The following is a 20033-nucleotide window of genomic DNA, read 5'->3' on the forward strand; positions in this document are numbered from 1 at the left end:
TAAGCAAAATGAAGATACCTTATTTTTCCAGAAAAAAAATTACATGGAGAAAGGTTTATGAACATTTTTTTTATTGAAAACAAAAGGTGTCTGTCAAAAATCTTAGGCAATGCTTCCAGCATTTGAGGCAATCCTGGGCCAAAGATCAGCACACTCCTTTGCTACAGGGCCAGTGATGGCAGAACCTGGTGGAGGGAGATTAGGTGTGAAATCATTAATTACTACTACTAATCAGTCTAACAAGTGTGTTAATAGCACAAATCAAAATCGATCAGATGTCCTTCTGTCGATTCGTAGCAGACAGCAAGTAATATGGGCAATTGTGAGAGCATTGAGGGGGAAAAACAATGAATTTGATTCACACATTTACTGTCTTGTACCTACCTACATTCACAGTATTAGTGAGAAAGTTTATGACAAGTGTAAATAGTCATGCATCTACTTATGAAATTAATTGGTTCCAGATATTTTGTCCTAAGTAGAGCAGTACATTATATGTAAACAAAGATGGCGGCACGCACGGGTGCAGCGGCTCTTTGCTCTCCAGTTTGGTGCTTTTTTTCCTTGGTCTGATTGTTATTTACGAACACCACGAAAACTAAAGAAATTATCCTGGACTTTCGCAAATCCAACAGAGATCTGGCCACACTCCTAATAAATGGAGTATGCGTAGACAGGGTACAGCCTTTCAGATTACTGGGGGTCCACATCACAAACAAGCTCTCCTGGTCTACCAACACCACGGCAGTGGCTAATAAGGCCCAAAAGCAACTCCATTTCCTGAGAGTACTCAGTACACTAAGCTTCTGGTTAACTTCTATAGAGCCACTGTGGAGAGGATCCTGCATAACCGCATTACAGTGTGGTACGCTGGAAGCACGGCAGCAGACAGAAAAGCCCTGCAGAGAGTGATCAACACTGCCCAGAAGATCATCGGCTGCTCTCTGCCCTCACTGGATGACATTGCCAGCCCTCGCTACCTCAGCAGAGCCAGGAACATTGTCAGGGGCCATTACCACCCTGGTTACAACCTGTTCCAGCTACTGCTCCCTGGCAGACGCTACAGGTCTCACAAAACACGGACATATAGACTTGGGGACAGTATTTTTTCCCCGAGAGCCATCAGGGCCCTGAACTTACACAAACCCTTCTGTGCAATAACTTTGGGGTGTGCAATAACAATATGCAATATCTTAGACTGTGCAATATTTTAGAATTACCTTGGCTGGACGTGACTTTTTAAATTACTTATGTTTTTATTGAAACGCGCACTTTGTGGAGTAGCACCACTAATTTTGTTAGACGCAGCTGTTGTATAATTACAAATGACTTTGAAACAAAACATACCAACTAAACCCTTTTTACATCTTTAGTGTCCCACTAAAGATGTAAAAAACTGAAAAAAATTAAAGAAAATTATAAGATAAATAACAATCTTTTACATCTGAACAATAAATGTTAAGCTTATTGTACCTGGTTGAATAAACATTATATACATGCATCACATTTGATAATAGTATTTTTTAGACTTCGTACTGTTTGAAACTGGTTTTGGGGTTAGATACTAAATACATGTATGATGTCTAGCATTACTTAAATTTCATTTAATGAGAAAAAAGAATGCCATCGACTAAACGAGCAGCTGCGACAGGCACGGCTGCATCTGAGCCGAAATAGCCCAGTTATAAATTGTTTTTTTCCATCCCTCCCGGTCGGATTAAAAACAGCAGATACCTATACAAGTGAAATGTCCAAATATTGGTGCCGATAATGTGTCACTTTATGATCAAAAGTTGAGAGGTAACAGAGAACTTTGTCTCGTCACTGATTGAGACAACAGAAAGTGTATTGAACTGTCATCTCACCCACAGTGACGAATTCTATATCCTCTTGCGCGACAGCTCGCATTTGTCACAAATCAGACAAAGTAAGTGCTTTTGCAAGAGGAATCCATGTGAAGGCCCCCAAAACACAAGTGGTCTGTGTTAGAGCTGAAACAAATTATCACTTATGTGAAATATGAATTGTATTCTTATATTCACGCATGTATTCTTTTGCACTTTTATGTATTTTAGTCACTAGAATAGAATTTTGTTGACACCTATTGGTTAAAACGTGCACTACACCTATTTTTGTATCACCACCCATGTCTATGTCACGTGATCTATCTCAATAAAACACCGTTGAGCCGACGAGATGAGGGGGAGACAACTTCGAGAGAGCGGGAGAATAGACACATTCTCCAACTTTTGCATTGTTCCCTTCCCCCCTCTGCAGATGCAGTTAAAAATCTCATTTTTGCTGTCTCGGAGTGCTCTCTGATGTTCGATTTTATTAAGTGTCAACAGTGGTTCCGACAACTTACCCTACACTAACCGGACAAGCACCGCATTTACTTGCATATAAGCCGCACCCTTGAAATTGTTGAATTTTACAATTTTTCCCGTATAAATCGCCCCCGATTCCCAGTTTTAACCTTAATAGGGAGTACAAATGTGTTACTTTGAAGGGAAAACCTTAAGAAAAATAATCACACGTGGTATTTCTGAGATACTGTATGAATCAAAAGCATATTATTAGGGTCAATATCATAGTCTTTGTAAATGCAAAATGTCAAATTATTCAACTTCAAAAAAGAAATAAGTCGAACAAACAAAAGGAGGGTGTTGTCTGCACGTAGACAAATTCAAAAAGGAAATGACATACGAACAACCAGGAAATATGCACATAACCGTATACGTAGTGTACACCAAGACTCTGGGTGCAATAATAGCATACACATTAAACAGTTATCAAGGTTTATATTTTAACGATTGACCGCAAGACCTTCGATCAGCCTTCGTGTACTTCCCTTATGGAAAAAAAATACCGTATGTTCACACCTATAAAACGCATCGTCTGAAAGGGCAGTCTCAGTTGCGGGTATATATATATTTTTTGTCAATACAAAAGGTGCCTCTTCGCATAGGGCGCTAGCGTGACACTAGGCTAGCATATCTTATGCTAGCAGCTACCCGCTAGCATGTTTTTTTTTTAAAGGGAGCACGAGTAAAACTACTGTATTCCGGACAGGTGGTCCCTCCATTGTCTCCACGTGCTCAAATTCCCCTCCCCCACTCAAGGGGGGTTGGGCACGGAGGGAGACGGACAGAGTCTGTGCTCTCCGCGTAGTTGTCCTGTGGTCTGTGCTAAAATCCCACCCCCATTTCCACGTCGACGGGTTTTATTGACAAGATCCCGTGACACAAAAGTAGGCGGTGATACATAAGTAGGAGGTGACACAAAAGTAGGTGACGTGCACGCGTTAACCCATGTGTTGTTACTGTAAAATTCCTGTAGGCGGCGTCTCTGTAAAATTCTATTCTAGTTACTAAAGAAAGGCATGGTAGGTTGGCGTTGTTCCAAAAGAATACATTCCACATTTCACACTACCCACCCACTGCATGATCTATTTTAAAATGTCCACATTTCCGATTAATCATTATACACAAAAGAAAGCCCATCCAAAGAAAAAAAAATGCAGCATTTCCTGATTTTAGTAATATAAAAATATAGGTAAAGCTCATAATTGGGACACTTTTTTTTATTAATTTAAAAAATAAGATTGATGTAATTTCTGAAAGGCGAAAGGTATATAAATGATATATGTATATGAACCTTGTTTATTGATCACAAAAATAAAATCAAGTATTGGAAACAGCTCACCTTTCATTTCTCCTTTATTATTAACAATGACACCTGCATTGTCCTCAAAGTAGAGAAAGACCCCATCTTTCCTTCGATATGATTTTCTCTGCCTGATCACAACTGCAGGATGCACTACGGTGAGAAGAGTAACACAAACAAAAGAGCATTTTAACACGTACAATGCTTGACCTTAATGTCAAATTTGCAGTGGGTACTGGAGAAGAATGAAACTACATTGCAATTTAGACATAGTGTGATCCTTCGCCCACATTTTCACGACTATTTGGCGCACCGCATTTAAAGGCGCAGTCTCAGTAACAAGTGCTATTTCTGTATTTGGGCACGCTTGGAGTCGCGAATAAACTCAGCTTCTTCTTGACTTAGCGAAGCTCGTTGAGAAAATTAAGGAAATGATATATTAATGTCTTAAAATAAAGCATATGAAAATATTATAGATGTAATACCCGTTTGTCCGCCAAATGGCGGCAAGAGCCCGTTCTACCAGGGCCTAAAGCCGTCCACTTTGTAGTACATTAGACTTTTACCTGTGCCGTGTTGTGTGAAAATATGTGCCACGTTGCGTTTGTACAGTTTTTAATCGCTTAATAAGGGGAATGCAATATAAAATAATGGATAAGGGAATGCATTTACTTTTTGGGGGATTTCATAACTTGGATCATTTTCGTATCTCGAGTCACAGATTTGCATATAAACAATTTCGTAACCTGAAATTTTCGTAAGTAGAGGTATAACTAGAGTCATTCGTAAGTAGAGGTATGACTAGAATTATCAAAAAGTGTATTTATTAAATAGCACAGTTACAGCCACATGAATACTATAATGCATTAATATCTAAATACTATAATCTATAAATTTAAACAATGTAAATACTCTAAGAATTGTACTCCCAGTCAAAATAGTTCCTCTCCGCTTGACTTAAATAGTAGAAAACAGGTTATTGGAGCTTTGGTCCAAGTCGTCTTCGTCAGATTCGAGGCAGTTTTCTTGTACAAATATTGCTGTGGTTGTCCTGACACCGTCAAGACGATTACCAAATTCAATGGCTTTTTAAGTATTCTCAGCATCCGGGTGTTTGTCCACACAAGTTTGCAGTTTCGCACTTCGGCGCTTTGAGAAAAACGGTCACTGCAATGGCCGCATGGCAACCTGGGCAGAGACTAGCCACTACACCTCTTCAACCCACGAGAATTTATTTTTGTTTTATTTGTAGCATACAGATCGCCACACCACGCTTGCATCCCCAGAAAAGTGCATTCACTTCCTGTGTCTCCATTTTAACTGCACGGCGGAGCCTCATTAAAACGATTCCTACCAACTGAATTATGTACAAAAAATTCCATTGTCGAATATTTTATGCCGCAATTGCGTGCTGCTTACTCATTTAGCATAAAGGAACTTCAATATTAGGAGGCATTTTCACGGCGATAAAAAAAGACAAAATTCACTCGCAACAAAAGAGGAAATGGCAAGATGCAATCTAGCCACTGTGTATATTTATATTTGGCACACCCATCCTCTCTCTATTGTAGATACCTTTTTTGGGACTGAGAGATGAAGCGCTACCCCGACGTCCGCCATTTTTCATCTGTCTTCCGGTTACGAGTTTCAGACATTATGAACTTTTTAAAAATATCCATCAGAAAAACATCCACGATGTAGTCAAGCTGCTAAATGAAGGAGGATCACAGTATTTATGTAAGAGGAGGATCTACTAAATATTGATGTCGTTTTTCCGTTGGTGGCCCAATTTGTGCACCTGCCTACTTTTGTTAAGGTAATTATTGGACGCTATGTAAATGCTATAAACTTAATTTCACTTCTTAAATACCACCAAGGTTGTCTGGTATATATATTTAACTGAAATTGCTGACCCAAACAACCAATAATTTATAAAGGAAAATCTTGAAAATGATCAGTGCCCAAACTTTGACTGTAGATGCAGACCTAATAGCAGTATAGTAATCCCTCCAAAATCGCGGTTAATGTAGACCAGACATGGCCACGATAATCTAAAAATTGCAATGTAGAATCACTCCTATTAAAGTTTTTTTTAACTCACTTATTCACCACTTCAATTTTTTCTGCTATTAATTTTAAAAATTAAATTTTTTACTTCAGTGCTGAGTCGTAGTAGCGAGTAGCTTCCGCTAACAAGTTTCAACGTGGATTTTCACATTTCTATGAACTTGATTTTTTTCTTTTTTTTCTAAGTTAATAAAAATGTGAAAATCCACGCTGAATCTCGTAACTACTAGCTACTAGGACTCATCACAGAAGTAAAAAAAAAACTTTAATCAATAGTAGAAAATAAAATCACGAAGTAGTGAATTCGTGAGAAGTGAGGTCACTATAATCAAGGGATTACTGTAGAGCATAACCAGTTCATAGGGAGGTTTAAGGTTAAGCAGATTAAAGTGCCTCAAAGAAAATCGGATAAATACATATGACAAAAGATACTTGAGCAAAGCTGGGCCATATGACAATTTTTTTTTATCACGATTAGAAAAAAATTCAGTCAATATCGATATCTATCACATCTTTTTTTCTTTCAAATTTGAAACTTCAATCTTCTATGTAAATAAATTACTTTCCTCATTATTCAATTATGAAAGTAACCGTTACCTTAAGAAAAGAGAATATACAGTTTGATTTAAAAAGTATTTTTGTTGTTCTGTTGTAAAATAAAGATTAAAAAAACTCCCCCCTAACAACATGAAAAGTAAAGAATAAAACCTGCTGAAATTTTGAAAGGCATCTTTATTTTTATAAATGTGAATTTTAACCAAAATATGCTGTGCAATATGAAATAAAGAAAATCAACCGATGGCATCGCCATTGGCAAGCAGACTATTTTCAGCCCCACAAAAAGAAAGTCTAAATTTGCCTCACACATGGTTACAAAAATAAAATAAGTTGGATGAACTTAACCCATTTTAACCCAAGTTAAAAAGTTTTAAGATTTTTGCAACGTTTGCAGAACCTTTACATAGAATGGGGAGACACCTTAATAACAAGTAAAAAAAATATTACAGGTTGTCCTCAAATGAGGACAGTGGGTTCAGCACATTTACAATAAGGCTGCTCTTGGTGCATAGGTATTTACAAGGCATTTAACAAAAATAAGAAAGAAAACACCAGGGAGAATTCACTTGGATCTTATAGTGGATCAGCTCAGTGTTGTCCTGCTTCTCATAATCACTCATTTTGGCCATGTTAATGTCCTTTTGCGTTCATGCTCCGTGCTATCCTCTATTGTTAACAATGCTCAAAAACACTTGATTTAGCGTTCATGTAAAAACAGAACCCGGGAAGTGGTGGTAATTTTTATCGAAAGTTATTGTTTTTGGTAAAAATTATTTGACGACAATTGTCGTCATCATTTTATCGACCAGCTTCACTTACAAGCTACAAGTTATACTAACTGCAGTAGTGCAAAGTACCAGCTCGCGGCATTTGGCATGGCTGGTGTAAGATTGTACTGGATAATTAAGGGAAACATCCTTACTGACATACAGTGGTACCACCTGTGGTCAAGATATTAATGAAAAAAAATCATTTCAGACAGCCCTATTTACATGTATGACTTCTTGGTATATAATTTCTGCTACACAGCGGACCATCTCTCGTGGCACAGCGGTTTGGTAACAATTGTGATAAAATTGAGAACATTTTTTTTACATCACTAGTCATTGTCCAACTTTGTTGTCAAACTTGCATGAATTAAGTTCCCCTTTGCTTAGATCCTCCCATATTTCTCCAATACGCCGTTAAATTCATAAAGCCCTAAATATTCCAGCCTAGCGACCACCCTGACAATGTAAAAACAGACAAAAAAATACAGATTTTTTTTCATAGCAAAATTGAACTCACCCTTCTTCCTGAGCTCAGGCTTGCCTTTCTTGACTGTCGCCATCACCATGTCACCTACTCCAGCTGCAGGGAGACGATTAAGTCGCCCCTTAATACCCTTCACGGAGATGATGTAAAGGTTCTTGGCACCTTAGACAAAAGTAGTGGGCACATATATGTTAAACCCAGGTTGCAACAGTTAGGTTAATTAAACCAGCATTAAATCTCACGAGAACCAACCAGATTGGTGCGGAGTACGCGTAGTTACCATAATAAACAATGTTTAATTAATAAACTAGCTCATACTGTAATGATAGGCCTCGAGTATCGGATTGGATGAAACTTCTAATATGAAACCCAGACACTCGCATAAGCTTATTGGTGGTTTGTATTCGATTAAATATCCCATGTGAAAAGGACTGACATTTGCACATTGTACAACATGCAAGTGCGACTTCAGCGTGACACACGGAATTACTGACTGTAAAATCAACGAAAATCCAAACAAAGATAAACTTATTTTCATTATGCTGTACTTTTTCAATAGTTTGCAAAAACCCTTCCAATTAATGTAAAAACATGATAACAGTGTGACTTAAATTGTCCTACGGTTATTTAACTTATTTTACATTTATCAATTTTGCGTGAATCGCATTCACTCCGGAAATACTCGGGAAATGGGACAAGGCTACTCCTGAAATGGTGTTGACTGAGGTTGGCAGCTCTGCAATATGGTCAGCCTTCACCACTGCACAGTATTTTAAATAAAAACGTTCATAAATGTCAAAATTCACACTAAAACTCGCAAAGAGGCAGAAGGTGGGAATGTCACTTAACTCAGCTCTGATCGAAAATGGCGGAGGCCATCGCTATTATCAGAAAATACAGCTCTCCCAGCGGGCTGGACGGCCAGGAGCCTCAGGGGGGGGGGGGGGTTTCAGATACGCGAGCCCTGGGCGACCTTATAGCGGATGCCTTCGTCCCTATCTGAAAATAGAGTGCCCTGGGCAGGCCGGACAGCCGGGAGCCTTAGTGAGGGAGAATTTTTCCAGAAGCGCGAGCTCCGGGCGACCTTACAGCGGAGCGGACGCCATAGCCCTTATCTAAAATTAGAGGTCTCTGGGCGGCACAGAGGAGCGAAGTGGAAGTTTAATTTCTATCAAACGATGACGTTAATAAATATGAAGAACGTCGCCTAAGTATTTGGAGAAATCGGGAAATTTTCCATGTAGCTCACAATTTGAAACAAAATGCCCCAGAGATTGATGACAAAATGGTCATAGCTATCGAATATGGCAATCATCTTGATGGTGTCATGTCCTTGTACAAAACCATATTTGTACAAAAAAGAAACAGCAGTCAACTCCCCATCACCATGTTCCTTTAGCGCCAAAAAACACAAGCTCCTCCTGCTGACCAGACAATTCTCAGATTTGAAAAAGATTGACCCGATTGCCATAATAAAGCTGTCAATAACTAAATCATCATCTTCACTTCACCCAATCGTACAGCAAAGGTCTCTGATTGTCATTTTTTGGTTTAAGATTAACCAGAGAAGAGCGATTATCAGAGATGAGGAGAGTACTTCAAGTGTTTACACAATTACTATATAATTGTTTAACATTTGATATCAACACTTCTTGATATTGTACTTATGGTAGAAATAATAGGGGTGATGCTACTTCGCTGTTTTTCGATTATCGCGGCCATGTCTGGTCTACATTATACACGATATTCGAGGGAAACATTGTAATGTCCTAAATTTATCGAAAATTATTTTAAGGCTATTTCAGTGACAATATATCCTAATATTGGAAGTGCAGTTAAATGACATCTCTCTAAATTATGGGTGCTCGTTTCGTCAATCGCCAAGGTATTATTGGTAGATCGCCCGAGAATAAGATTTAATACAGACTGTTGGTTTTCCTTGGGCTTGAACAATTTCGTTTGTACCGCAACATAGCAATGTGCCCAGCGAAATACTCTGACACATATCTGACTCTTAACAATCACAAGCAGGGGGGGCACTGACTCGCCGGTCCCGCCTGCTTGTTTAGAACCAAAACACAATTGTGTCTCTATTAAAAAAAATCCCATTTTTAAAAATGGGTTAGATGAGAAAGGAAGATTTCAGTTAGACGCATGCAGGCCCCACAGCTGATATTGCCCCCGCTAATTAAACACTCACAGTAATGGGCATCTGAGCATGTAACCATGATACAGATGCAGAATCATGAGCTCCCGCCGAGGTGGAAGCCTTGCCGCCACTTTGGAATGCAGAAGATTGTGCTGCCATCTTGGTGCACTTCAATTGTTTGCACCTTTCCCAACTCGATACGAAATGAGAACTTCTCTTTTTTTGGTATAATTGGTGAAATCGACGGCGCAAACGTATGTAAAGTATGTCAAAAAGGGAATGTATACAGAAGCAGGGAGTATGCCTTACAGGAAAAAGTGACGGTCAATTTCAAAAGAAAGGCTGACGAATTTTACCTATTTGAGCAATGTTTGGGTGTTACTTTTGGTAAAACATTGTAAACCAAAATGAAAATATGACGAAAATAAATACACAATAGCAGTGCTGTTGCGAAGTTCATGCAACTAACTTAAACCACCACAACAGAACACCAAGCTAACATATTTCAGTGCTGTTGCGAAGTTCATGCAACTAACTTAAACCACCACAACAGAGCACCAAGCTAACATATTTCAGGTCAGGCGTACTCATCAATACTTGCAAATGCTCAAAGCTTGAGTTTACACACTGAGAAGGTCCAGAAATTCAATCACTCACCTATTAGAATCCAACAGCCGTTTCTGGCCACCATAATGTCAACTCTCTACGATGCAGAGTTTGCTCAAAAGTAGCTTGAGAATGTTAACATAAAACATCCACCCATCCATAAATCATGCTTTATCGTCTATTAGGATTCGATAGCCGTTTTTAGCCGCCATAGAAAATTTCAACTCTGTACGATGCACGGTTTTGATCCATCCGACAGCCGTTTCTGACCACCATTGTGTCTACTCTCTACGATGCAGGGTTTGGACAAAAGTACCGTGAGAATGTTAAATCATGCTTTATCTATTCCTGCTCCCCGAAACACTTTTTTTCCCTGTCGTGAAGGAAGACTCGGCGAGACACGATGGTGCTGGATGCGCTGACCCAAGATGCCTTTACACGTCATTTTGGGAATAATTTCCGCTAGCGAGTTTCCAGGTGCACGCACACAAACACACATCCACCCGTACATCACGCTTTATAAGGATTAGAGAATAGATAAAGCGTGATTTATGGATGGGTGGATGTTTTATAACTCCAGTCATGACAGAAAAAAAGTGTTCCGGGGAGCACCTACAAAATCGCTGGTGGACCAATCAGCCACGCGGTGCGTTAGGGCACATGTAAAAACAACGATTCATACATCAACCCTGCTTTCAGCTGTAACAAATAAAAGTTGAGTTTACACACTTGGAGAAGGTGAAGAAATTCAATCACTCGTCTATTAGGATCTGACAGTCATTTCTGGCCACCATAAAAAAAATCAACTCTGTACGATGCACGGTTTTGATCGCGCTGGGGATTTGTATCTGCGCATGCGTGGGTGGGAAGCCACCAGTCACGTTCTGCGCATGCGCCAGTTCATCAAGCGCTCATTAAACTTTAATGAAAATGGATGGCGCTGGAGCGTCGGGCCCACACCCGGCCGGCGGGGCAGCGAACGTCGGCGTCCGGCGGTACAACTCAACCGCGTCCGCTCCGGCGTCCGGCCATAGTCGTCCGCCCACGGTTCAACTCAACCGCGTCCGCTCCGGCGGCCGGCCATAGTCGCTCCGTGATGGGAATCGAGGACGTCCGGCGCGCGTCAAGCTCCGCCGAGTAGGAAGGCCGCCGCGGTGAGCACGGAAGCCTCGGGCGCGGGCCCGGGTGGAGCCGCCGCGGAAACTCGCTGTCTGAAATTCTTCCCAAAATGACGTGGAAAGGCGGCCTACTTACGACCAATCAGCTATGCGGTGCATTGAAGGGATATCAACTAAAAACGATTCATACATCAACTCTGCTTTCAGCTTTAACAAATAAAAGATTGAGTCTATTAGGGTCCGACAGCCATTTCTGGCCACCATAAAAAAATTCAACTCTACGTTGCACGGTTTGGACAAACGTAGCGAGAGAATCTTAACATTCACACCCATAAATCACACTTTATAAGGATTATAGATCAGGATCTTATGTGTGGGACCTTCAGCCTTGCCTAAGAAGAGATGTCGTAACTTTCCATTACGTCGATCGTTTCATATTGGACATCTTGGAACCATGCGTTAACAAGTGCCCTTTGTTGGTAATGACACGCGTCTCAGGTGCCTTTTCTGCCGAATCGTACATAAATGATGACATGACTGTAAAAGCATACCAGTGTTGTCAGCACAGTTAATAACCGCTCCCACAGGTAGACCCAACGAGATGCGGAACTTGGCTCCAGATGAACCCCCACGCCCTGTAAAAATAAACACTGGGTTCAGCATTCAGAAAAAAATATTTAGCTCAATTTCATATGTAAAATTCTAATTGTATATACAGTTGTGGTGAAAAGTTTACATACACTTGTGAAGAACATAAGGTCATGGCTCTCTTGAGTTTCCAGTTATTTCTACAACTCTGATAGTGATTGGAACAGATATTTCTGTCACAAAAAACATTCATGAAGTTTGGTTCTTCTATGACTTTATTATGGGTTAGCAGAAAAAGAGATCAAATCTGCTGTCAAAAATATACATATAGCAACATGAATTAGCAATTTTGGTGACTTAGAGAGTTGTGTCAGTAAAATGAGCTTCATAGCATGGCCTCTTAACTTCTATTGAGTGATGAGTGACTACAGCTGGTGACTTCTCTGAGGCCATTTAAATAGGGCTCATTGGATGCAAATGCCCACAAACGCTAAAATGGGAAAGTCAAAGCTCAGCATGGATCTGAAAAAGCAAACCCTTGACTTGAACAAGTCACGGAAGTCACTTGGAGCCATTTCAAAGCAGCTGCAGGTGCCAAGAGCAGCAGTGCAAACAATTGTTTGTAAGTATGAAGTGCATGGCACTGTTTTGTCACAGCCACGATCAGGATGAAAACGTTTTGCTGTATGTAAACTTTTGACCACAACTGTATCTCTCTCTCTCTCTCGCTTTCTCAAAATATGTATACAGTAATACCTCAACATACGAGTGCCCCGGCATACGAGCAATTTGAGATACGAGTAAAATTTCCAGCAAATATTTATCTTGAGACACGAGATAAATTCTGATATACGAGCATACAGCGGACACGAGAGGCTGCTCATAAGAACATCATGGGCACTGTCTTTCTGGTCGCAACTCCCTCGTGCAATGTCTCTACGAGCACTGGGAGAAGCGCTGCATTTTTTCAATGTTTTTTTCCCGTTAGTCAGTGCGAATGGCGGAGCTTGTTCGCTAATACGAGAAGAGTACTACTTCCCGGGCAAGTTGGCAAGTGGTCGTGCGTTATCCTATTGTGAGGACATTTGTGTGCATCATTCTCGGAAAATCTTGAAGGGAAGATAAATGCAAACAACCCTCAATAGGTTGCATCTGAAAGTTAGGGTGGAGGCGGGGCAAATAGAGCCAACCCAGGAGGAGAAAGGTATAAACAAATTTAAAACAAAATGAGAATTAAGTTTAGTGTAAGGTTAGATTTAACTTATTTTTGAGTGTGTCTGTATCATAATCCAAGTTCATTTAAATTTGTGAAAGCTATGGATCGAACACAATTTAACAGCTTTGCTAATGGATTGCTAACAGATATAGAAAAATCTAAATATTATATCTAAAATGGCCCGAGTGAAATCGAGTTGACGTTAATGCGGCCCGCCAACCAACTCGAGTTTGACACCCTTGGATTAGTATGTGTGCATATGTATGCATGTATATATGTGTATATATGTATATATGCAAGTGTATGTATGCATATATATGTAGATGTATGCAAGTGTATGTATGTGTATGCATATATATATATGTGCAAGTGTATGTATGTGTGTATGCATGTATGGAAGTGTATGTATATATGTGAGTGTATGTAGGTGTGTATGAATGTGTATGCATATATATAGTAATATACATTAAATTTAGTTCCACTTCACGACTGTGTCGCACTTGTTGATTCCGAATAATTTTTAATTATATAGACAGTATCAGTTCAGATAATAACTTCAATATCTTTATTTTCATTTTTCCAAATCAGCTCAAACAAGGCCGATACTGAAAACTGGGTGTTAGGTTATTGAAAAACGTTTAATTTGATTGACTTTTATTCTTTTTAGGTAGACAACTCCAGTGTATCTTTAGCGACCGGCAGAACAGCTAAGCATCAACGGCGCGATGCAAACGTGGGCTGTGTAACATTAATTTTACAATGGATACGAATTTGCTAGCGAGCGTCAGGCCGACTGGTTCAGGGCCGTATTTAGTGCAACTATGCCTGTACGTGTTAAAACACGGAAACATCAATTTTACAGTCAACTCATTCGATTACTACATCATCGAACACCCAAATTATTACAACTGCATTAAACCAGTCATCAGACTTTATATACAACATGGAGACGCGTATCACATGTTGTTAATCGCTAGGCCCCATTCCCAAGCCTGTTATTCAAATGTATATAAACTAATATATGAATGGAAACTAAACTGTAGTGTATCTAAGCATGCTGACAAATTACACAAACAGTACGACGGATCATCGCATAAGAAACTGGAAATGGCTGATGGAAAGAGATTCGACGAGATAGTTTTCTCACCTCTCTTCGACATGGCTGCGATGGGGAAAGAGGACGAAGTCGGAAAGGATTGTGGGAAATAAAGAATTATTCTCTTGGCTTGCGAGTCATAGATATCACATGAATAAAGAACTAGATGCAATAAGGGGAGCTAGGAGCCAATCGGCATTATCACTTGCCGGCCCTTTAGTTTCAACGCTACTTGTTAAGCATTAGATTATAGTGAATTTAAAAATAGGTATAACATATTATATTTTAAAACAATTTAAAAACTCGATATTTAAAAAATAAACTACAGCAGATCAACTGCATACTTAATATGTATTTGTCAACATCACACCTCAATCATAGCCACGATATTACGATAACTTTTAAACCAACTCGTTAAAAATTGTCTTAATTTCGTCGAGTTAAGAATGTTTTAGTGGAGAAAATTAGTCACCTAGGTCCAATGCAACCAGAGCAGAAGCAAGTCTACTGCTTTAAGATGGCCATTGGTTACTAACGCCGCCGAATCAGACTTTCCGCATTTCGTTCTATATACATGTTGATGGTTCTCGGCAAAGATATAATGAATTGAGCTAGATGTCTCAAAGAGGAGTCGGCACCCTATAACTAACCAGCCGCCATCTAAAGGATTTCTCTGCAGGACGTAAGGCGAATAAATAAATTACTCCATTAAATGTCCTTTTCCACAAACCTTTTGATGATAAGCAGCGTGGAAAAAGAATGAAATAATAAGTTCATTTAAAATTGCTAAAATCTTGCCATATCTCTGAAAGGTTTGATTAATACAACCAAATTAGCGTGGCCTGAATAATGATATAGTGTCTGTTTGACCTAAAAATAGTATAACATTGAATTACATAATCTCAGACGTTTATGAAAAACAAGCTGTTTGATAATTGAGCAATCTCCAATTGTTTCTAAGTCAATGTTCGTTCGACTTTATTGTTGCGAGGCTCGAATTGTCTGTCCCCAAAATGGTCCACAACTGACAACTTAAATCCCAATAACTTGTTTCGCTTTCTAAATGATATCTATACCCAAAATGTCTGAACGCGTACGCATGCGCACATTAGTGCTAATTCGCAGGCAGTCTTTTATGTCCTTTTTGCAATTAACTTGGCCGGCATAATATTTGTGGTCGATATGGCTCTGCGTTTGTTCACCAGAAGGATCTTTGTTGGAGGAGACACATCAATCACACTTCGCTCTAAAAGTTACTGGGGAAAAATAAAAGATAGTAAAGCAGGTGAGAAAGAACACTACTTTCGTTCAACGTGCCTTGTGTGAAGTCATTTGCTAAACTTCTTTAATGGAAGTCAGCTGCAGTGTTGATTCCACGGAAAACAATCCCGAATTCTGCGATAATTTTTCCATTAATTAATTTTCCGTACTGCTTATCCCCAAAACGGTTGCGAGGGTATATAAATATATACGGTATTTTCACACCTATATAACTAACGCACCACTAAAGGGCGCAGTCACAGTCGCAAGTGTATTTTCTTTTTTTTTGTCTATACAGAGGGTGCTTCGTTTTAAAAGACGCGCTACTATGGTTGTGCTAGCATGACACACAGCATAGCACATAGGATGCATGCTAGCGTATGCTTAAAAAAGGGCAACAGGAGCAAAACTGAGTTTGATTTTGTTTTATTGACGTAATGTATATTCGCGAAAATATAAGCCAAAATATTCAAACGTCTACAAATCTATAAAAGTCTGTATGCGACATAAAGAGGTGGCCAACAATGCTGGGTTCCATCACATTGGTCAGCGTGTTCGTCGTGGGGTTTCGTAATAGTGATTCCAGCTTTGACGAAAGCTCAAACAAACTACAGCGCTCGCCGGCACTTTCGCCCAGGCATCGACAATCCATTCCAAAATTGTCACGTAACTCATGCTCCAGGGTCCTGGGTTCAAATCCAGGTCACATCCATCCGTGTGGAGTTTGCATGTTGCCTGCGTGGGTTTCCTCCCGGTACTCCGGTTTCCTCCCGCATTCCAAAAACATGCATGGTAGGCTGATTGGACACACTAAATTCCCCCTAGGTATGGGTGTGAGTGTGCATGGTTGTCATTCTTCTTGTGACCTGCGATCGGCTGGCCACCGATTCAGAGTGTCCCCCGCCTCTGGCCCGGAGTCAGCTGGGATAGGCTCCAGACCCCCTGCGACCCTAATGAGGATATTGATGATACAAATGATACTGCAGCTGAAAGTCAAGGTGGAGGTGGGGCAAATAGCGCCAACCCGGGAGAAGAAAGGTACAGTGGTACCTCGAAATACGAGCTTAATTCGTTCCGGGACTGAGCTTGTATGCCGATTTTCTCGTAACTTAAACGAACATTTCCCATAAGAAATGAACTAAAAACAAATTAATTCGTTCCAACCCTCTGAAAAACACCAAAAACAGGATATTGGATTGGAAAAATGTTTTATTTGTTCTAATTTTCCATCTATTAACAAAGTAACAAAAACTAGTGGTTTAATTGTATACTAAAATGTGTTTAATAGAACTAAAAATAGACGGATTTCGCAGAGGGTAGAGAGATGGACAGAGAGGGGGGGGAGACTTTTTGCACGGCAACGCGCTCATAACAAACACATTTAAATGAACTTGGATTACGATGCAGACACACTCTAAAATAAATTTTATCTAACCTTACACTAAACTTAATTCTAATTTTGTTTTAAATTTTGATACCTTTCTTCTCCGGCCGGGTTGGCTCTATTTGCCCCGCCTCCACCTTGACTTTCAGATGCAACCTAGATGTTTGCTTTTGGCTTCCCTTCAAAATATTCCAAAAATGATGCACACAAATGTCCTCACAATAGGATAACGGACGACCACTTGCTAACAAGAAGTAGTATACTCCTCGTATTAGCGAGCAAGCTCCGCCACGTGTACACCATTCTGCACTGGGGGGAAAAACACTGAAAAAATGCAACGCTCCGCCCAGTGCTCGTAGAGACATTTACTCGAGGGAGTTGCGGCGAGAGGATGTTCTGATAAGCAGCCTCTCGCGTAAGCTGTATGCTCGTTTATCAAAATCTGTCTCGTATCTCAAGGTAAATATTTGCTCGAAATTCTACTTGTATCTCAAATTGCTTGTATGCCGGGGCACTCGTATGTCAACGTATTACTCATCTCACCTCATTTTCTGAACCGCTTTATCCTCATTAGGGTCACAGGGGGTGCTGGAGCCTATCCCAGCTGACTCCGGGCCAGAGGCGGGGGACACCCTGAATTGGTGGCCAGCCCATCATAGGGCACAAGGAGACGGCCAACCATGCACACTCACACCCATACCTAGGGGCAATTTATAGTGTCCAATCAGCCTACCATGCATGTTTTTGAAATGTGGGAGCAAGGTATTACTGTATATTATATTTTTTTATTTTAATGTGACTTAAAGCCAACATGTCATTTGATATATCTGAGGTGTTGTCATGTCTAAAATATCATTTTTAGAAAAAAAACAGTGAAAATGAGAAAACATTCACAGATACTTGTTTCAAGTAATTTCATCCCAGGGTGGTTGTCCCCTTGCAGTCAAGTTTTCAGACACATTCTCATTCAGTTTATCAAACAAAACATTTGAACAAGGGTGTAGTCTCACTCTCTTGTTTCGAGGGATATTTGTTAAATGACAACTTTGATGTCACTTTACTCATCTTGTTTTTTTTTTTAAGGTACATGGAGCCGTAGTCTGCTATCAGATTACAAAGAAGCATGTAGTGAAATGGTAGTTGGCATGTGGGAGCATCCTGTCAAGGCATCAGTTTCCTTTACCGTTCTTGGAGGCGTATTCGCCTGTTTCTCTTCCAAGCCTGATTATTCATCATTTGAAGCTGCACTTCTTAAACACGCCAACCAGCTGGGTCTTCTGTCATCATGGATCCGCAATGCAACTTCTGATAGCCATGTGCAGAGTCTGCTTCAGCTTCGCAATGAGGGTCGCCTGTTCCATGTTAACCTGGGTCTACTCTCTCTGATTTATTTTACTGACCATAGCCCTGATACCACACTGTATGAAGCTCACTGTTCTAGTTTGGCAAAGCAGTGGCGAGAGTTCCCTAGATGCATAATGGATGTAGGCTTTGTTGGCCGTTGGTGGAACCTGGATTCAAAAATGACAAACTATGACATTAATGAAGATGAGTTTTTGCACCTACCAGAGCATCTGAAAGTATCAGCAACAGCCACAGTTAGGATTGTGGAATCAAATGAGCAGTTGCACAAAGAGTCTTGGTTTCCACTAAAATCGGAAGCTAAAGAGAAATGAACTATTTTAAAGAGTGCAGAAGTTGTAACAAAATAGAGACATTACTAAATTGTTTATTGATAATGAGACTGGCTTGTTTGCGTTTCAGATACGTGTCATGTGAAACCATACCTTTTAACGCTTAAATCTAATGTATTGTATGTTTAAACAATACACTTAAGTCAACCATGAGTAAATAAATGCGTTGAGTGACAAGTTGCATTGTTTTGTATATTGTACATATTGAAAGGTTAGCAACTTCAGAATGACGGACCCTTCCCTTGTGAGATGAATAACATATGAAAGGTCCTATACCACGAGTCCCCCTGTCCGGTCCTCACGAGCGGCTATCTAACCTTTTTTGTCTTCTTCCTACCACACACTCAAATCAAATGACCCCTGTCGTACAGTCATCTAGTTTGGAAAAGAAAAGCATACCGCTTGAACTGCATAAAACTATCAGCGGTCTTCTGTAAACTGATTCTGCAATAATTCAATGGCTCTTCTGACAGATGCGTATACTATAAAAAAACTACCATATTTACTCGCATATAAGTGGTCCGCGCATATAAGCTGAACCGTTAAAATTGTTGAATTTTGCAATTTCTCGCGTCTAAGCCGCCCCGATTCAAAATTTTCACCTCCATGTTCATGGTTTTAATAGGGACTACAAATGTCTTACTTTGAAGGGAAAATCTTAAGAAAAATCATCGCATATTGTATTTCTGAGATACTCCTCTCATTTTCTAAACCGCCCTATCCTCACTAGGGTCGTGGGGATGCTGGAGCCTATCCCAGCTGACTCCGGGCCAGAGGCGGGGGACACCCTGAATCGGTGGCCAGCCGATCGCAGGGCACAAGGAGACGGACAACCATGCACACTCACACCCATACCTAGGGGCAATTTAGAGTGTCCAATCAGCCTCCCATGCATGTTTTTGGAATGCGGGAGGAAACAGGAGGTCCTGAGATACTGTATGAATCAAATGCACATGCATATCATAAGGAAGTTAATATGCCTCTCTTTGTAAATGCAAAATATCAAATTATTCTATTTGAATAAAGTATTTTGATGAGAACCTGATACTTTTTAAAGACAAAAAATACAATTTTATGATGTGGCGGCCGAATTGCTGAAAATCTCAGTTCGACAGAAGCAGTGGACACGGGGATGGTCACTGCCAAACACACTAATGTGTACAGCCGCCCCATGCTCTCACTCAGATTTTTCTGCTGTAGGAAGTCAAGTAGATCAGTGGGAGATTTTCCTGCAAAATCATCCATGGCATACATTACAATCAGTTCTGTTCTTAGCCGAGGCAGATCGCTGAACTGTAACTTCACTCGGGTTTCTCCAAAAGTTTTGGAGATCACCGTTGCTTGTAAGTGTCCGGCAGTGCTTTGGTGTCTCGTTGA

The 20033-nt window shown here is 40.2% G+C and overlaps 2 protein-coding genes across 2 annotated transcripts; one reads left to right on the plus strand and one right to left on the minus strand.

Moving 5' to 3' along the window:
* Positions 1 to 54: 54 nt before the first annotated feature.
* rpl23 (ribosomal protein L23) lies at positions 55 to 14508 on the minus strand. Its single transcript, XM_077618422.1, has 5 exons — positions 14370 to 14508; positions 11970 to 12053; positions 7579 to 7707; positions 3706 to 3819; positions 55 to 185 (listed from the first exon to the last, which is right to left on the minus strand). Exons 1-5 carry the CDS (start codon positions 14380 to 14382, stop codon positions 103 to 105), a joined length of 423 nt encoding a protein of 140 aa, XP_077474548.1. The 5' UTR covers positions 14383 to 14508; the 3' UTR covers positions 55 to 102.
* An 896-nt stretch (positions 14509 to 15404) lies between these two features.
* On the plus strand, positions 15405 to 18833 carry timm29 (translocase of inner mitochondrial membrane 29). The gene is made up of 2 exons (XM_077620080.1): positions 15405 to 15603; positions 18046 to 18833. The coding sequence occupies exons 1-2, from the start codon at positions 15501 to 15503 to the stop codon at positions 18636 to 18638; spliced, it is 696 nt and encodes a 231-aa protein (XP_077476206.1). The 5' UTR covers positions 15405 to 15500; the 3' UTR covers positions 18639 to 18833.
* Positions 18834 to 20033: the final 1200 nt, after the last annotated feature.

This window comes from Stigmatopora argus, chromosome 14, assembly GCF_051989625.1.
Source record: "Stigmatopora argus isolate UIUO_Sarg chromosome 14, RoL_Sarg_1.0, whole genome shotgun sequence".
NCBI classification, from domain to species: Eukaryota; Metazoa; Chordata; class Actinopteri; order Syngnathiformes; family Syngnathidae; genus Stigmatopora; species Stigmatopora argus.